This window comes from Pseudochaenichthys georgianus, chromosome 24, assembly GCF_902827115.2.
Source record: "Pseudochaenichthys georgianus chromosome 24, fPseGeo1.2, whole genome shotgun sequence".
Classification (NCBI taxonomy): Eukaryota; Metazoa; Chordata; class Actinopteri; order Perciformes; family Channichthyidae; genus Pseudochaenichthys; species Pseudochaenichthys georgianus.
Window position 1 is genome coordinate 27105705 of NC_047526.1, and position 18908 is coordinate 27124612.

The 18908-nt window shown below is 39.8% G+C and overlaps 1 protein-coding gene across 1 annotated transcript in view; it reads left to right on the forward strand.

Moving 5' to 3' along the window:
- The first annotated feature begins 265 nt into the window (after window positions 1-265).
- kcnk3a (potassium channel, subfamily K, member 3a) overlaps window positions 266-18908 on the forward strand; it is a 51652-nt gene continuing 33009 nt past the window's right edge. Inside the window, exon 1 of the mRNA XM_034076222.2 lies at window positions 266-639. Within this exon, the coding sequence (XP_033932113.1) occupies window positions 357-639 (283 nt within the window). The 5' untranslated portion in view covers window positions 266-356. The remainder of the gene's footprint in view (window positions 640-18908) is intronic.

The window sequence follows — 18908 nt, forward strand, 5'->3', positions numbered from 1 at the left end:
AGTCACTTCAATAACTTTGAGAAATATTTGACATATTCAAGTAAAAGTAGGCCTACTTCAGTATAGGCCACTTGAGTACCAACAGCCCACACTGTGTTTATTGTAATAAAGGTTACACTGGGATTCACACAATATTACCCCTGAGATAAAGGGAGAGGTGCAGACAGAGGGGTGTAGGGGGAGGATTCCTGCAGTGGGAGGGAGGCGTGGTGCTGAACGAACAGCTCCTCGGCTCATAAAGTGGTCAGAGAGAGTCTCCGCTCCTCAGAGCAGCACAGCCATGAGCCAGCCGAGCTCCCCGTCCTCCAGACCCGCGAGCACTCACCGCCCGACCCCCTGACACGCGCCACAGCACCATGAAGAGGCAAAACGTGAGGACCCTCGCCCTCATCATCTGCACCTTCACCTACCTGATAGTCGGAGCCGCGATCTTCGACGCGCTGGAGTCCCGGAAGGAGACGTCCCAGATGGGGGAGCAGGTCCGGAGGAAAGTGGATCTGCTGAGGACTTTCAACCTGTCCGTGGAGGACTTTGACGAGCTGGAGAAAGTGGTGCTGGAGCTGAAGCCGCACAAAGCCGGGGTGCAGTGGAAATTCGCCGGATCCTTTTATTTCGCCATCACTGTGATCACCACCATAGGTAAGGAAGCATATTGTGTGGGAAGTTATTTTTGGGCTTTGGGAAAAAGTTGATATATTGGGTTGAATGTCGGTTTCGGTTTAATATGAGGCTATATCTGACTGTATACTCATATTAAACAACTTATAGGCTAAGCATGGTGTTTGGAAAGACAATGACCTCACAGCAAGACCGTAGATCATAGGGAATATTATAGCAAATATCAAAAACATTTCGTACCAATATTTATAGTAACATTAGTCTGGTATATATAGGTAATATCACAGATTGAGAATATGCATGAACTCAGCTAGTAGGCTACAACAGGTGAAAAGTGACATAGCCTGCTACCCAATGTGTCATACTTCTCTGATTAATAGATGTCCACTCACACCTCAAATTACTTCAATATAAAAGTATCCATTACAAGTGAAAGTAGGCTACTGCATTTAAAAGCAAGTTCAATGTTTAAAAAATGAAAGTATCAGATTGTAATGTGGTTGTTTTTATTATCACAGTATATATGATTTAGTTTGAATGCTACTTTACATGTATAGCTCACGACAGGCCGTGATATAATGACCATATATAACGGCCTGAAGTGAGCTATTGCTTTTATAAACGGTTACCAAGTAGGCCTATGGCAATATGAAAGAAAAATACACACTCCAATTTAAATAGTTTGTATTCTTAAATAATGATGTTCAAAATAAAATAGTCCCTCCGTTGCCTTCTGCACAAAACATAGTGCGAGGTGGTTGCTATGCAACAACACTAACAGCTAGCAACCATATTAGACAGACAGCTTTGATCGATTATTTGGCTATTTATTTACATTAATTTGTATGTTGCCGTTTATTGTGCACCCACTGAAAAACTGTCCAGCATCAGTAGAATGGCTTACGAGGTTACTTGTACTATAGGCTGAGGTAGTATCGGCTGTTGCTTGGTGTGGCGAGAATATTGCTCCACTTTCTCCGGTCAGTTGGTCTACCTGCTCTTCACGTAGCTCTGCATGTCGTCGTTTTTTTTCTGGAGATAGGCACTGCTCAATCCACTCCTCCATAGTAAGGCCACCCCGGAGGTCGAAGTTAACCTTACATGTTTCCATGTTAAGCTTTATTAGTTAGTTAGTTAGTTAGTTAGTTAGTTAGTTAGTTAGTTAGTTAGTTAGTTAGTTAGTTAGTTAGTTTCGTAACGGACGTAATGTAGCCAAGTTGTAACGGTTGTAGCTTTTTCTCAGACGCGGAGGTATACTGACTTGTGAAAAGTAACTAAAATGTTATTCTACGCGTCGCTCATTATATCACGGCTAAGAACCAATCAGATTGCTTGATTTGACTTGTCCGTTTTATAAACGTATTGTCCACTAATTGGGTTGTTTAATCTATAGGAAAGCATCAAAAACATAAAAACCATCATAGGGTTTTGCTTTTAAGTAAATCTGAATCTGCAGAAAAAGTAACACCTGTAGCTGTGAGGTTAATGTGTTACAAATGTACAAATGAAAGTAAATGAAATGAAAGTATTCAAATAAAAAAGAGTAAGACACTCAGATACTTACCGAAGACATATAAAACATGCTGACACAGTTGGAAACACAATATGGTCATGATGTCAGAGATGGATAAAGTGCAATCAAATGTATATACTTATACATATAATATATATATATATATATATATATATATATATATAAAATACTATTAACATCTTAAAATGATATGATTATTATTATTGTGAAAGCAGAGAAGGTTAAAAATATCCTAAATGAGATCATCTTATATAACCTGAATATTGAACAGCACTGACACGTTTTTCAGCGTAAGGTGTTTCTGGCAGCTTGAAGCCCCACTACTGCAGTGTTAACATCGTGTGAATTGCTTCACACAGACTGAGCAGACAAACAGGTTGTCATCAGAGCCTTTTAATTGAGCATTTCATTGGATTGCAGCATTTTAAAGAGGGTCGCTTCGAAGTCAAATCAGCAGCAGCAATGTGGGAGAATCTTAGCAAATGTGAAATTCTGCTGCTCATAACTAGAGGTTGTTTTTAGAGGTGATGCTCCAGGAGACGTTGGTTATGAGACATTCATTTGCCTCTTCTCTGGTGCTCTTACTCATTATTCCTCCTCCAAAAGGCCCTGCAACAACACAAGCCTTCAAGCTCTTTGCCCACTTTATCACACAACAGTCTTCAGAATGAGCATGTTTGTTCTTTCATTTAAACTTCCCTCAGCTCTTTGCATAACACAACTGCTAGCTAAACTTAGTCAGACATCTTAAAACATTGGAAAATAAACATCAAAAGAAAAGAAAAGGATGGCTTGTTTACCTTTGTCTCAGAATGTATGAGGGCCAGTGCAGGATTTAGGATTCATGCCCAAATTGAGCAATATTCATAACTTTGATTTGACTATGATCACCTGACACCTGCATAATAAGCAATTTGCTCATTGGAGAAGATTGAAGATTCAACTTATTGTCATTACAGGTACTATGTAACGAAACGGTTCCTCTGCATTTGACCCATCCTAGTGTTAGGAGCAGTGCCTTGCTCAGGGACACCTCGGTAGCACTTGGTCTTTCCGGGACTTGAACTGGTGACCTTCCAGTTGCCAAGCCAAGTCCCTATGGACTTCACCACCACCGCCATCATTGTGAGGTTGGCGCGGACTTGCAATGAAAACAGTTAAACTTGGTTTCTATGCTTATTTCCCGGCTGGCTTGCCTGCTTAGCACAGCTAACATCTAATTGGTTGCTCGTCAAAAAGGTCAGCAGCAAACCAGATTAAAGTTGAACCATTTTTAACTGTGAGCACAGCCCTTGGCGACAATTTAGTTAATGGTACGTGGCGTTGATGGTAACGCTTCCGCTAGTCTTCGAAGACAGTGCAGAGCCAAAAGTCAGCTTGAGAATTTTTGTGTTTTTCGCCCAAAATGTGCCTTTTAATTTACATATGGATCGGGTCCATTTCTTCTTCAGTAGCTCATAACTGAAAAACCAAACTCTGGCTCGAGAGAGGCATCTTTAATGTTTTTTCATACTTGATGGCCAGTTCAGTTGGTTGCAATCTGAAGCCTGACCACTAGATGCCATTCAATCCTACACACTGGTCCTTTAAGACTTTTACCTTAGAATTACATTTATAAAGCACATTGTTGTCATATCTCAGAGGTGCTTTAGTACATTTTTCCTGTTTTCATGACTTTATCAATTTGTTTCTAATGACATAAATATTTTGTGTTCTTTAAAAAAAATGTATACAGTAGGTGTCCTGAATGGGAGACCCCACTCAAAAACAACCGATCCAACCTAAGTAGTTTTAATAAATGTTTACCAAGTTCATGTGTGCAATGAGCCCTAATGGGTGCTAATTTTTGCTTCGAAGGTTGTTTCTTAAAGTTGTATATTTTTGGTCAGTTGTCTTATAGTATGTTTAATGCGATCTACGATGAGGGTTAAAGCAACACTTTGTAACTCTTGCATAGCAGCGAACACTGTGACACTGAATTTGCTTTCATTTATTTTGCTCATTATGTATACAATTGACAACCTAAGCTAACATTAGCCTCCATGAGCTAATGGTCACACCGGACCAAGCATGGCTGTAGTTCCAAAACACTTGAGTGTGCATTCAATTGAGAAATGTCAACCTTTCATTTGTAAGTGGGAGATCGTCTTTTCTATTCTTGTAAAAGTCACTGAGTTGTTTTGACGTCTTCTATTCACCTCTTAAGAGGCCTTCTTTATCGCCATCTCCTCTCTGAACTTCCACCTGTGTTTGGTGACTCTGGCAGTTGTCAGGAGTGACCTTTGACTTGTAACCCTATCAGATGCAGCCGGCTAATTGTACACTAACCCAACCCTGGGTGTCTGTAACAGCATTCTGTAAATGTGAGCCCCACGGCTGCTATGAACACAGTGATTGGCGTTTCAGCCTGCCATAAAGTATTAATGACAACACCAGACCCTCGCTGTTCCACTGGCCTCCTGGCACACAACAGTAACGTTGTAGATACTTTGCTGCACACACTATACATGCAGCTAAACTGACAGTCCAAATGCTGTGCCACAATACACGGCTAAAATATATATTAATAAATCTGAGCAAAAGCTGCAATTCATTAAAAAAAGTCTGTTTATGTTACCGACCAAAGGACAGCATAAGGAAAGACCTAATTCTTCCCTTCATTTTCGTTTAAATAAGTCAAAAATTCTATTTAGGAATGAGGAGGCCTGAGGACATTCAGATGAAAAATCAGAGGAAAGAGGCTAAGGACTGTTTTGAAATTCATAAAATCCATAACACATATGCCGTCAATTATATGATAACACAATGTTTTTATGGGAAGCTATGAATAAATAAGCAATGTTCATACGTTTAAACTGTACAACCGCCAGTGGAAACCGGCTAACACACATGACAAGATCTGGCCCGACTATGCTCTACTAATAATTTAACATAAGTGAAGAAGGGAGGCCACAATCAGTAATCAGTCATTACTTTCCACTGAGGACAGGGGAGGCAGAGGGCAGGGGTGTCCATTTACTCAGCCAGTGTGGGGGGAAAGGCTGAGGCGACGTGAGAAACACAACGAGGGGAAAATAAATTAGCTTTGAGTGAGAAAGCGCTCTCAAGATGGTGGGAGTGGATACAGGCTGGGCCTCAGGAGGGGGGTCTTCTCATGGGTACAAACAGTCACCCACTCCCCAGGGATGTACATGTTGTCAGTGCCACGCCAGTATATGTGACCGCAGCACTCAGCGTCCAGGCTGCAGTTCAAGGTCACACAGGCTGCGTAGAGGACAAACACACAACATGAAAACAATGTCTTACAAATATGACACGGCTCATATCCTCTGCGTGTTATTGTTCGTGCTACATGACATATGATCGGGGCGGGAACATGTCGTGCTGTGCTTCTCCGGCAGCTGCCTTGTTTGTTTTCTTTAAATCACATGTTGACAGGCAGAAGTCTTTGTGTAACACACAATATGCTATTTCAGTGTATTTACACAAGCTGAATTATTCCAATCACACACACAAAACGTATGTAAATCAGCATCTTTGATTTCAAATGTTAAGTCCCTTAAATGAATTCTGTAGATTCTCCAGATTAATAAGGAAACTGTTTAGGGAAACACGTTAATATTCAAATTGGGTTGCAGCCAGAAATGCAGAGTTACATGTCACAAAACCTGGGTTAGACGAGTTAGAAACTAGGAGTAAGTAAAACGTTTATTTTTTTAATTTGGTTGAATTGTCCCTTTAAGAAGTAGCTGACCTAGTTCTCACCAGTTAAGCCCCATGCTCCCGGTACAGGGGGCAAAACGCAGTGGCGAACCGTGTCTATCACAACTGGACCTTCTGTAGACACAACTGGTTTTGGGCATTCTGGCTACGCATCACTCATTCACCAATGGGTAATGTTTAGATGGATTTTAGGAACTTCCCCTCAATTCTATTGGCTCTAACGGTTAAAAGGAGATGTCAATCATCAAAATCGACCGAGGGGGGCCAGAGATATGGAAAATCCACCCAAATGACCCCAGAAGTGGTTTTATTTTGCTAAACCTAAAAAGGTCAAATGTCACTTGTTTTGCATCAATCTTGATACAGGGTACTTATTATATGTTATAGTTTGGATTCCTAAAGCTTTTAGTCTCCGATCCCATCATTCAAAGGTGGTTTTCACTATAAGTAATGGTTTTTTCTTTGGACGGACACTATAATTTACATTTCTTACTATTTTTAATCTGAATTTACTTTAAAATAAAAAAAATCTATATTGATTCTGACTTTTCTACATCCTACTCACAGGTTTATCATTGCTTTGAGAAAAAAGATTATGAATGTACCCCTTTAAGAAGTGAAGATAGTCATTTGTTCTGGGAATGTCATTTTGGAGCCTGAGGCCTGAAAAACAGGCTCGGGGCTTAACTGGTTAAGTTGTGGGAATGTAATATTAGAAAAGAAAACAACTTGACATCTCACCCTCTGGCTAATATCTACTTTCTTAAGTCACTAACATTCCTATTGGCTCATAAATACACTTCTAGTTTTTTGAAAAGGACCCTTTAAAGTCCCCATATTGTTTCAGTTAGAAAACCATTCCTTTTGGATGTTTATTGTTGTGAATCACCTCTTGTAAAATGCTTTTTGATCACTTGGCTGTTCTCCTCCTACAGATTCAGTAGACATGAGGTCAGTGTTAGATTTTCATCTGTGTCTGGAGAGAAGAAATTCAAATGCATTCGGGGCATGCGATCTGAACGCGTTTCTATACTCCAGTCAGTGTTGAAGCCTGGTTGGTTTGCAGGCAACACTCATCCCTCAGATCAGAAGTGGCTCGGATCAGAGAGCTGAAGCCCTTCCAGCTCTGGTTTAGTTGCTCCGTGACCAGCAGTGCATCAGTTGTTGATGCACTGGGAAGCTACCAAGTGTGGAAGCACATTAGTGTGTGAATGTAAAGCAGGCTGGCGCTGAGAAAGAGCAGTGCATCCTGTGTGGGTCAGTGCATCTAATGTTTCTATATGTGGACTCACAATGAATAAAATATCTGATCATTCTTTCTATTTCCATCTCTGATGTGGACTTTGATTTGGCACCAGGCGTGCATCCATTTTCTGCCGTTGCATAATTTGAGGTCAGATGCTGAAATATTAATGGTAATTACTTACATTAGTATCATCATTATTATTCAGTCTGCTTAAGAGGTTAGTGCAGTAAGTGGTTGAGTGCACAGAGAATATAACTCTTACCAGCTTATTCCACACGGGCTCCTATCATCTGCCGACAGATGGAGGGAGACGGATGCTTCAGCTGTTTCTCAGAGGAGAGCTGTGGAGCGTCGGCAAGGTGACAATACAAATAAATAAACAGTTGTGTTGCACTCAGTCATCTTTTGGCATTAGTAGTGAGACCAGATGCTTCTTCTGTTTGGTTACTGCATGAAGAAGCCAAACAGTCATCAAAGGCTTTTATTTGATATCAATCTTCCTGACCGTTAGTCTGTATCCGTTAGATTTTTTTATCCATCGCCAGGATCAAATGTATGCTTCAACTAGATGTGTTTTCCATGTAATTTGGGTCATCCATAGCTCTCCAATAGTTGTCCAATAGTTTTGTTTATGGCTAAATACCTGCAAAACCAATGTTAACAATTTTCCTTTAGGTTTTGTCCTAATAATTTGGCAAATAACATAGGAATGGTACACATTCTCTTATCACTGAACCTGAATACATCCACATATTTACTAACACAATTTCAGACTTTTTTCTTGTTTACTTGACTTGTTGCTCTCAATCAGGGGTGTCAAACTCAAGGCCCGGGGGCCAAATCCGGCACGCGACTTCATTTCATGCGGCCCCACAAGAGCTTGCAAAGAATATCATATGTTTATTATACAGTTACACGCCGCTTTACAGAAGCACATTGCCCATAAACTACATGTCCCACAATGCATCTCAAATTAGACTTTTTTCTTCAGAATTGGGCTTTTCTTTTTAAATCATTTTGTGACATTCGCACTGAAGACACTTGCAATTATTTGCCCTAGACTTCTGCTTTCAGACGTAGTTAATTATGAAGTTATTACCCTATCCGATAATAATCCAATGCAGAGGCAATCATGTATATAATACATTATTTTACATATATTATATATTTATATATGTGTATTTATATAGTCTTGAAGTTACAACCGGCCCTTTGATGGCTGATGTGGCCCGTGATGAAATTGAGTTTGACACCCCTGCTCTAAATGATGAAGACTGGAGCTTTGCTACGAAATGGGATTAATATGTTCATTTGAAGAAATACTGTAAAGGGTTTTGAATGATAGCTTTTTCTTTTATGGAACTACTTTAAAAATCGACAGTGTTGACGACACCTCTGCGAGATCTAAATTGCTCAGAAATGGTTTTAAATGCTTCACGCAGCCTATGAGTATTAAGGGGTGCATGATCAACCAGAGCCGATTCAGTTTAATTACACTTGGGGAGTTGATCCTGGCCTTACTGTGAAGCAACAGGGTTTTTAGTGATTTGGGAGATAAGGTAACTGTAACTGTTCCTGGTGTTTGCATAAATAGGCTCTAAAGTTACCTTGTAAAACCCAATTCTCCTCACTGAGCCGCTGCCTTCCTCGCTAACCACGCAGACACACTCAGATGTAACAAACCATAGCACCTTTAGCAAAGAATTGAATTAGCACGGGGGAAAAGGAAAGAAAGTATGACTATTGTAATCTCTGATATTACCCAACAGACCTTAAACATGTCTGATGTTCCCAAAGGTCATGGGACAAACCAAGCATAACATATATGTGCATGATAGATAAAAAGCGTTAATTAAGAAAGCATAGTGGACATAGGACAGTCTTTGAGTCAGTGCCGGCTCAGGGCCATCACTGAAAAGTTAAAGAGCTGAAAGGATGACTCACGTTTGACTGACTCTTTGTTTGATTTGCCCTCTTAGTGTCTGTGTCACTGAGGGTACAAAATAAATCGCCAACTTCAAAACAGAGACAACTATATGTGAGCAGCGGAGTACGAAACACTGACCGCTGTTGGAGAAGGAGGTCAGGGAGGCAGATATTGATCCTCTTCACAAGTAATTGTAAACAGCTCTGAGTGAGTTGACATGCTGGCAGGCCTGGATAAAGGATTACTGAGAAATTACGAAATGTACCGCAGTGAAAGTAAATGTAACCGAACATAACATGCACAAATAGGAGGCATAGGTGCAAGAGTTCTCCAAACTTTAATGAAGACTGCAGTGCTACAATAACATGGATTTAAATGGGATCTTTGTTTTGTAATCGTAATTTTTCAACTGAAGTTATTAAAGAGGGTAAATATTACAAAGCCACCGAGGAAAGTAAAACACCAACAGCTGTACAAGTCAGCAATTGTATACATAATTAGACACAAAGCAAACCAGTCCCTGCCTCTCAAAGGGTTTCATGGATTTCTCATGCTTTTTCCAATAACATTCAGTCTCTTTAATTAAAAGCGACTTCAAAATAATGATTAGATTTCAGCTTTAAAGGCCCTAATTTCCCTGAGCTGTGGGTACAAAGTGAGCACATGGAGAGAAATGTTGAAACATTATCATTGGCTGAGAGAGCTTGTTGCTGTTCTGGATCTGAGGCAGTAAGTCTGAGAAAGTTGACAGAAGTGACTCTCATTGCTGCGGCTGCTCCGTTCACATGACCAGCCAATGTTTACCTATTGTACGTCTGCTTTATGCTCCGCTGCCTGGATGGAAAGTTGAGTGCTGGCCTGACTCTCTAAAAAAAACACGACTTTGTATTTATTAGACTTCATAATCCAGCGGGGCCTAACTGGAGTTTAACCAAATAAAATAGTACACAGTAGTGAGATCTGACGCTCTATCACTTTAATTTCCTATGATTATGTTCCAGAGTGTAAACATACACTGCATGACGTTAGCTCTCTGCTACACCATGGCAAACTGACTCCGGTGAGGTTAGTCTGACTGGAAATCAAGACTCTCTTTTCCTCTGAATGGAAGATGCCAATAACCTCATGTCCTTGAATATTATATCATGTGGTTTTTTACAACCCAAAGCTTTTAGCGAGCGCTGCACACAGCTGCTCGGCTAATGTATTACATCTTTCTGTTGGATATCTGAGATAAACTGAGATGTGTCTCACGACTGAAGCCTATAAATAGGTGTTACAATTCCATCAAGAAAAAAGAACAAATATACTGCCTCAGTTTATATTTAAAAATGGTACTTCCCTACCTAACATAGTTATCTTCCTGTAGATATCAGAGAAGCTAAGGACTGTGTCAAACTGCTGCGCACTGTGGTGTTTTAACTGTAGGAAATCATGCTTTTGTTTGGGGACTATTTTCAGCAGATTAACACACATTTGGTTCTCAAGTGAATATTTACTGAAGCAGCATGGTGTATCTAGTATTAACTCCAAATAAAGAACAGCGTTCATGTTTATAGGAAGATTTGACATGATTGTGATAGTGCTTGGAACAGAATAAGATAAAGCGTTGACTGAACTGATCCTGTGATTAATAATATTGCATGCTGGAATGTTTTTGAGTATCTATATGGTATCTTTGTGTGCATTATGCTTTAAGTATTGTTTGTAAACCCATAAGCTCCATCTAAATCTTTTTATTTGATCATTAACAAAGATCATCAGTGTGCACATTGGCTCATGTGGCTGTCTCTTGAGCAGTGCTGACAAGTAAGTACATTTACTCAATAACTGTACTTAGGTACAATTTTGAGATACTTTTACTTTACTTCAGCATTTTCCCCCATTGTATGTTGTTTTAGACTTCTACTTTATTAACTTGCATGCATGTTTGTGCATGTTGTCCGCTGTGAGCACTGCCAGCTGCTCAACCTTCTCCATGAAGACATTCTTGTGCAGGCTTTGACTGAATCAATGATTGTTGTGTATTGCCTCTTTAAAATGAATTTCACAATGTAAGCTGCAATGTTATGTAGTGTCCATGAATCTATTTATAATTATAGTTATTATAAAACAGGCCACTCTGCATAAGCACATTTTGTTTATTTTGATGCCAATACTTGAATACTTTTACCCTGGTTAGAATGTTTGCTGAGGTCTTTCACTTGTGTGTCTGCGGTCAGGTATTGCTACTTTGACTATATACTTCTTCCACACTGCTCTTAAGTAGGACTGTCACTGTGGTTCTTCTCTCTTGACCTGAAAAGGAAAGGTATTGGAAACGTGTTCAGACAGTTCAGCTAAGATGTGATTCCTGGAAACAAAACTTCTAACAAGGTCGCGGCTGTCGTGGTTCTCTACTTTTGTCCATCGCAGAGAGAAAGACTTCACAGGGAGAGTTCAACAAGAATACAAAACTGTTTTTACAGTTCGTGTTTCAAAAGTGGACGTTTTTTCCATCAAAACGTAAAAGGTTTTATTTGATTTGGCTGCTTTTGATAATTTGGAATACTTTTGTGAAGGTTTTCTGCCAATGAAATTAGGCTTCATTCTTTTGATTGGCCCTTTTACTACTGTAATTAAACTCTCTTCAGACACTCACCCTTTTCTTTAATTTCATTTTGAGATATTAAGTCTGAATAAACTCCTTTATGTAAGTGTCCACAGCAATCGTGCTAGTAACACTTCCAAATAACACGACGACAATTCTTATTTGTTAATTCACCAAAATATCATTATACCCGATTGCAGGCCTGAAGAAAAAACACTGTTTTGAGAGTTGGGTGTGTTTGAGGCTCTGATTGGGATTTGTTCAGTGAAATCTCACAATACTGCCTGACAAGTCCCTAATCAAATTCACACTTATGACACTCAAATTATGTCTCCCTAGATATTTATTCTTTCAGATAGGAAACGTATTTAATTCACACGGCTGCATTTGATAAGCTATGGAAGCAATATAAAAAAGAAAAGCCAATCAATGCAAGCCATATCTTGTGAACTGACTGAAAGAATGTGCTTTGCGTTTGGCAAATAATGCAGAAATGTTGGTAATGGCTCCGACAAAATCATTTAGATGTTCTCCTAGACAATTCTTAAGAGACACGACATTGTAGCCCACACTGAGCGGCAAATTGTCTGTGTTTATTTCTTCGAGAAATGTCTTAATGCTGATGGGTAATTTGAACCGACAAGCTCATTATGTGTACAATGCATGCGTTGTGTATCTGTGTGTCCTATGTTTTACTGCAATTGAACTCCTTCTGCCCCCTTGAACAACCAGTCAAGCATCAGCACAGAGCCACTGTAGGGATGTGGTATACATAACCCCACAGCACGACACACACAAACAGCTCGGTGTACCAAAGCCAAGTTTTGAGAATCAAGATCTGAAAATTGATCGCCTGACAAATGATTATATTGTTTCTGCTTCAAATTAAAAATGTAATCAAAAACACCAGTTGAAGCTTTATTGCTGGAGAACAAAAAGCTAAACTCTGCTGCTATAAAAAGCTGATACACAGCTAGTCACACAGCCGCACCAGAGAAACTCTCCCTGAGGAACTCGCAATGTCATGAAACGAAGCTCTCACACACATTTCCCTCAGATGCGAGGGTGTTTATACCAGCCGGTTGCTTATTTGCCGAAAGCAACGAGCTGTCTCCCCATGCAGCGCCCAGAGTTGGTGGCGAAGCCTCAGTAGCCTTTTCTGCCTCGATACAGACATGTGCCACTGAAGTGAGAAGCTAATACTGTATGTTTACGGTTCACAAATAAAACGGAGCGCTTTCATTGCCGTCCTTATCATAACAACCTGAAGTGATTTTCTCAGAAGTCACTGGCTGCTGACAGCTCCAAAAGTTCTCCTTGTGTTGAATGCTTTGGTAGCCCAGGTGTTGCATTAGCTTTACGCTACTCTACTGGCTCAGAGCGCTGCAATGATTCGGTCAGACAGCGCCAAGCGACCGGCTCTCGTCTGGCATATATACCTTCTCCCAGGGGAATTTGTTTTCCAATTTATTTCCAGCATCTGCTTTATCTCTCAACAAGCCAACCTGGATGAAGTGGACTGTCACACACAGGGGGGCCTAATGATAATAACAATAACTATGATAGGTGGGTTGTGTTTACCCCCGAGGACTGCTACGGGAGTAAGAGCTTATGAGTTCATGTTTAATATCCATACACAAAAAACAAACAAACCGGCACCCTGTGACAACCTTGGGCTAAACCAACAGGCTGCTAACCTGTTTCCGGTTGAATAATCCTCATATCACAACAGTCATTATGCTGGTTGTGTGTTGGTGGAAACAGTGATAGAGTACTTATTGTGTATGGCTATTAGCTCTAATGGCTAATGATGCAGTTGGATTGGTGAAAGATGCATTAGAAGTATGACATCACTGTGTTGACCATTTATGACACTATAGCTGCTATGTAGACTTTGCAAAGTTGTCTACATTGGACCTTTCAATTCAGGCAATATATGGTGCCAATGAAAGAATTAGTGTGCACTGTTTAAAAAAACATTTTCAACTTAACAGAAAATAAATGATTTGAGACTTCAACTAGAATAGTAAAGACTTGTGACTTGATGCGAAAGACTTGCCTTGGTTCCTTTTATTTCTTCACTTAAAATGGTAAATATGTGATTTTCAATGTTGTCAATGATGACATTACAAGTGCCTGTATAACGTTTCCTGGTTATTAAATGATGACTACCACGATGGCAGGAAATACATTTTTTAAATAAAAAATAGCTTTTATAAAGTTATTTGTTATTGTCTCTCTTTTGACTGAATAGCAATCATTTTATTATAAGTTCAATTCATTGTCATAATTGTAAAAGCTTTTGTTTCCGATTCGGTTTGTTGGTCAGTTTTTCAGCAGGATAACGTAAAAAAAGCCCTATTTTTACGACACTTCCAGAAAGGGTGTAGAATGAACCGAGGCTAACCCCATGTGATCTTGTAGCAGATCTGAATCATGTGGTAAATACGGATCATTTTCTTACTTATGGAAACTTGGCAGAGGTCTAGTTCATCAAATTGTTGAATATAATTCAGGGTTCGGAGCCATCTTAATATCCACGTTCTTCTCTGGTGATAGGGTTTCAAGTAACCTAACAGCGAGGGACCATTATTATTATTATTAGTGAAATTATTATTTTAAATTCTATTTTCTTGGGTACAGAAAGTTGTCTCATCTCTGACCAGCATTTGTTTACTATGTCTGTTTCTGTAAACTGCAGCTACTTAATGGACTTATTTGACTGTAAAAAACAATCATAAGAGTTTCTAATGGTGTACCACAAGGTTCTGTTTTAGGACCACTTTTATTCTCCATATATATCAACAGTTTAGGTGATAATGTGGATGAAGCTACTTTACATTTGTATGCGGATGATACTGTAATGTATTGTGCAGGTGCCTCCATTAAAGAGGCTGTTGTTAAATTACAGGCTGTTTTTAACACTATTCAGACTCAGCTCTCTGAATTAAAGCTTCTTTTAAATGTGGATAAAACCAAGGTAATGCTCTTTTCAAAAGCAAAAAAGACACCAGAGCCTGTTTTTGATATTGTAACTACGCAAGGAACAAAACTTGAAGTTGTTGCCTGTTACAAATACCTTGGTATCTGGCTTGATGATTGTCTTACTTTTAAACTTCAGGTCACTAATCTGCTTAAAAAGCTTAGGTTAGGCTAGGTTTCTTCTACAGGAACAAGTCCTGTTTCTCATTTGAAGCCAGGAAAAGGCTAGTCACTGTGACCTTTTTACCTGTGCTGGACTATGGGGATCTGGTCTATATGAATGCACCTGCCCATTGCCTGGAAAAGTTAGATGCTGCGTATCACAGTGCTCTGAGATTTGTTACTAACTGTAAAGCACTTACTCATCACTGTACCCTGTATGCCAAGGCAGGTCTGCTTTCACTTACTGTACGGAGGCTCAGTCATTGGTACATGTTCATTTATAAAGCCATGTTGGGTTAACTACCTTTTTATATCTGCTCTCTGATCTCTCGACAAATTGAAAGTACGTATTGCCTGAGATCTCATGATGTTGTTTTATTAAATGTGCCAAGTGCTAGGACTGTCTTAGGGAAGAAAGCTTTTAGATGTGCAGCTCCACTAACTTGGAACAGTCTGCAAACCTGTTTAAAACTGAGCACTTTGGTTCCCCTGCATCATTTTAAAACTCGGCTGGGTGACATGCGTTGTTTGATACTCATGGTACCTGTCACTGTAATAGAGTTTTGTAAACTGTACCCTGTACATTATGTTGTATGTCATCCTTATTGTTGTTCTGTTGTTTTTATGTTACATGTGTAACTAATGTTCCTGCAGGTCACCCTTGAAAAAGAGATCTTTTGATCTCACGGGCTTTCACCTGGTTAAATAAAGGCTACAAACAAACAAACAAAGGATATTTTTTTCCCCAAGCACAATTTCAGTTAAATTCAATTGATAAAGCCTCTAAGCAAACCTATGTATTTGTCTTCATGGCATGACACTAATAAGGCAACACCTCCCGCTTCGGATTGATCCAAACACAAAGTAGGGGGCATTTGAACTGATTCTTTGGTCCTCGAACAAAAATACATTTACACTGGCTTGCCACTCAACCGACCGGCTATTATTCCGCATAAAAAGTAATGGCTATTGATATTTATGGTCTTTGGTTACTGTGCTCCGTGTCAGCCTTAGAAAGAAAACAAAACTGTTTTGACACACTTTAGTTTCAGAAAGAAAAGCTGCTAATGCCTTGTCTTTGGACATTTAATCTGCTCGTGTGCTCATGGTTTTGCCTCACAGAAAAGGAAAACTGCAAATAACTGCTGTGTGCCACAAGAAGAGTTCCACCGCTATCTTTTGTTGGATATTAGAAGACACAATGTGGACCGTGTCATGATCTAATGAAATCAGTGAGCCGTCTGGCTGTTCGGGCTCCTAATGAATATCAGGCGGGAAACATAAACTTTAGTGAGGTGACATTTGCGTGTCCTTATTATAGTCGCTTTATCCCCAGACTGTCTGAGTGGTGCCACATAAGATATACCACCTAATAAGAGAAAGTCAAGACAACCTTTGAGACAAAAGAAGCCAATTAAACACACTTTCCAGACACTACTGTATGGACAAGATTCAGGATAATAAATGGTATTATGTCATACAATAACTGTTGGGAAAATACTGAATGTACTCTTCTAATATCAGAGTAGCACATGATAACAAAGGCCCTACGTAGCTGTGTACGTAACAGGATGTATGATTACCTAGAAGAACATCAGGACTGTTTTAGGCATATGATAGCTATGTGACAATGAATAACATGATGATTCAGCCTCTATGGAGATATACATATGACTGTCCATGTTTATTGATTACGCAGGCCTTAGCTAATCTGAACATTGAATACTGCTTTGAAACCGGTTATCTGGTCTGTAACACTCTCTTGTATTTAAGGCATGTGAAGGACACTATTGGGGGAACTATTCGTCCCATGCAGCTTTGTATGTGATGACTACTTCCATTCTTGCAAGGATAATACATACATGTATCCTGATATTGAAGATCAAGGCCGGTGACGAGTGATATTTTCTTAACAATAACACAAGCAAAAATGTAACAAATCAAAATGTCGATGGTGCAATAAACCTCGTCCATACACTTCTTCAAGTAGGTTAAAACAAATATAACGGTTGCATTTGCATATACTGTGTGACCCAGGTCTGATGAGGAATCTGCAGATTGAGGGGAGGTGGAGCGGATGCTACCAGGTCGTCTGCTCCCGCCATATGGGCAGCCCGAGCAGGTTCCCTCACCAAGGTGAAGTTTTACCTCAAAGTTAATACTGGATTTTCCTTCAGTCAAAGTTTTGGATGAAGTTATGACATAATAGTTTAATTAGGAGTTAGTCATGCGTACAAAGACAGGTTTGCATGGAATGTATCGGTTTTTTGCTCAAAGGCAATATAAACAGCAAGCAGGCTTCAAGGTTACTTCAGCTATCCAGATTGAAGATCTGAAGAAGACATGAACATCATTAATAACTCAGAAGTCATGATGATTGAGATACAGTTGATGTTGATGCATTAATTAAGGTATTGTTCCTGCATTAAGTCATGCTTGAGATACTATTAATACCTGTACACGACTGATAGTTCATGAGTACTACATGAATGAATTCATGCTTTTTCATGCCTGAATTCATGATGATTCATGTACCCTTACCGTAAAGTGTTACCAGTAAAATGATGTCAATCGGCATTTTTATGTCAAATAGATTCAGTTGTTTGTTATTTCTAGTTCTTTTTTTTAGCACAACAAAAATGAACACAATGACACACAACACACATATTTTGTTCAGCACAGAGGACGATCGGGAGAAGCAGACATTACAGTCAGAGGGTTCATATAACACCTTAATAAGATCCATTACCTGATTTAATTGCATTTGTTCGCTAAGCCAGGTGCCAGTATTAGACTCATCACATGACATATGATAGCTTTACAATGTGGCGATGAGCCCAGGCACACGGCTCAGCAAGGACCTGTTTGGGGACTCATGTCTCCAGTAGAAAGCTGTTGTCAAAGGACCGCACACACTCATTGTGAGTGTTCAAACACGTTGTCTTATATGTGTTGTATGCATGCTAGGGGTGTGATTCATGTCGTCAGTTAGCCTTTAATATCAGCATTCTTCTCTCCATCCATCCATCTTCTCCCGCTTATCCGTGGTCGGGTCGCGGGGGTAGCAGTTCCAGCAGAGAGCCCCAAAATGTCCTTTCCCTGGCGACATCAACCAGCTCTGACTGGGGGGTCCCAAGGCGCTCCCAGGCCAGCGAAGAGATATAATCCCTCCACCTGGTCCTAGGTCTACCCCTTAGTCTCTTCCCAGCTGGACGTGCCTGGAACACCTCCCTAGGCGCCCAGGTGGCATCCTAACTAGGTGCCTGAAAGAACGAGATCGCGGGTACAAGCGGCCGAGATGGGTTTTCTGGTGTCTCCCTTAGGGATAAGGTGAGAAGTTCGGTCATCCGGGAGGGGCTCGGAGTTTAACCGCTCCTCCTTCGCGTCGAAAGGAGCCAGTTGAGGTGGTTCGGGCACCTAGTTAGGAGCATTCTTCTCTGTGACTTAAAATTATTATTAAAAAAATTGAACTCACTCATTACTAAGCTAAAACATAATTCAAATACCGTAAACATGACACAAAAGTGGTATTGATGAAGTCATCTACTGTAACTCCAAACCAATTTCCCAAAATGAAAATTCCTTTAAAGTGAAGTTGTTGTTTTTAGAAATATAACCACATTTATACCAATTTTTTTTATGTGAACACATCACAACTTAAAAGGATCCCTGCTATGTATCTAATAAATAATATTATATAATAAAGATGTCTGGTGAGCAAACCAAGAACCTTTTATTTTGTATTGCTGTTGTTTGATTACTTGTTTCCATACGAAATTACACTCTAGTCCTAAAAGATGTATAGTCCCAAACATTGGTTAAAAGTAGTACAACAAAAACCACAACTACAACAACATAAAGACACAAAGGATAGTACTCGGCAATATGTTCAGTACAGGATGTACTTTGCATTTTTCAATTAATCTTTTTGTGTAACCCGGCACTGATGTTTGTCATTGTCCCTACTGTATGTGTGCTCTTCTCATTACATCCAGAGTTTTCCATATTGTTTTCGCTTTGCTGTGTAAATTGAGCTGTGTTTGTGTTGTGCGTTTCACCTCTTTTTGCCAGCACATGTCAGTTTAGGACAGCATCTGTTCTCTGAGAGCAGCTGAACGAGCTGAAC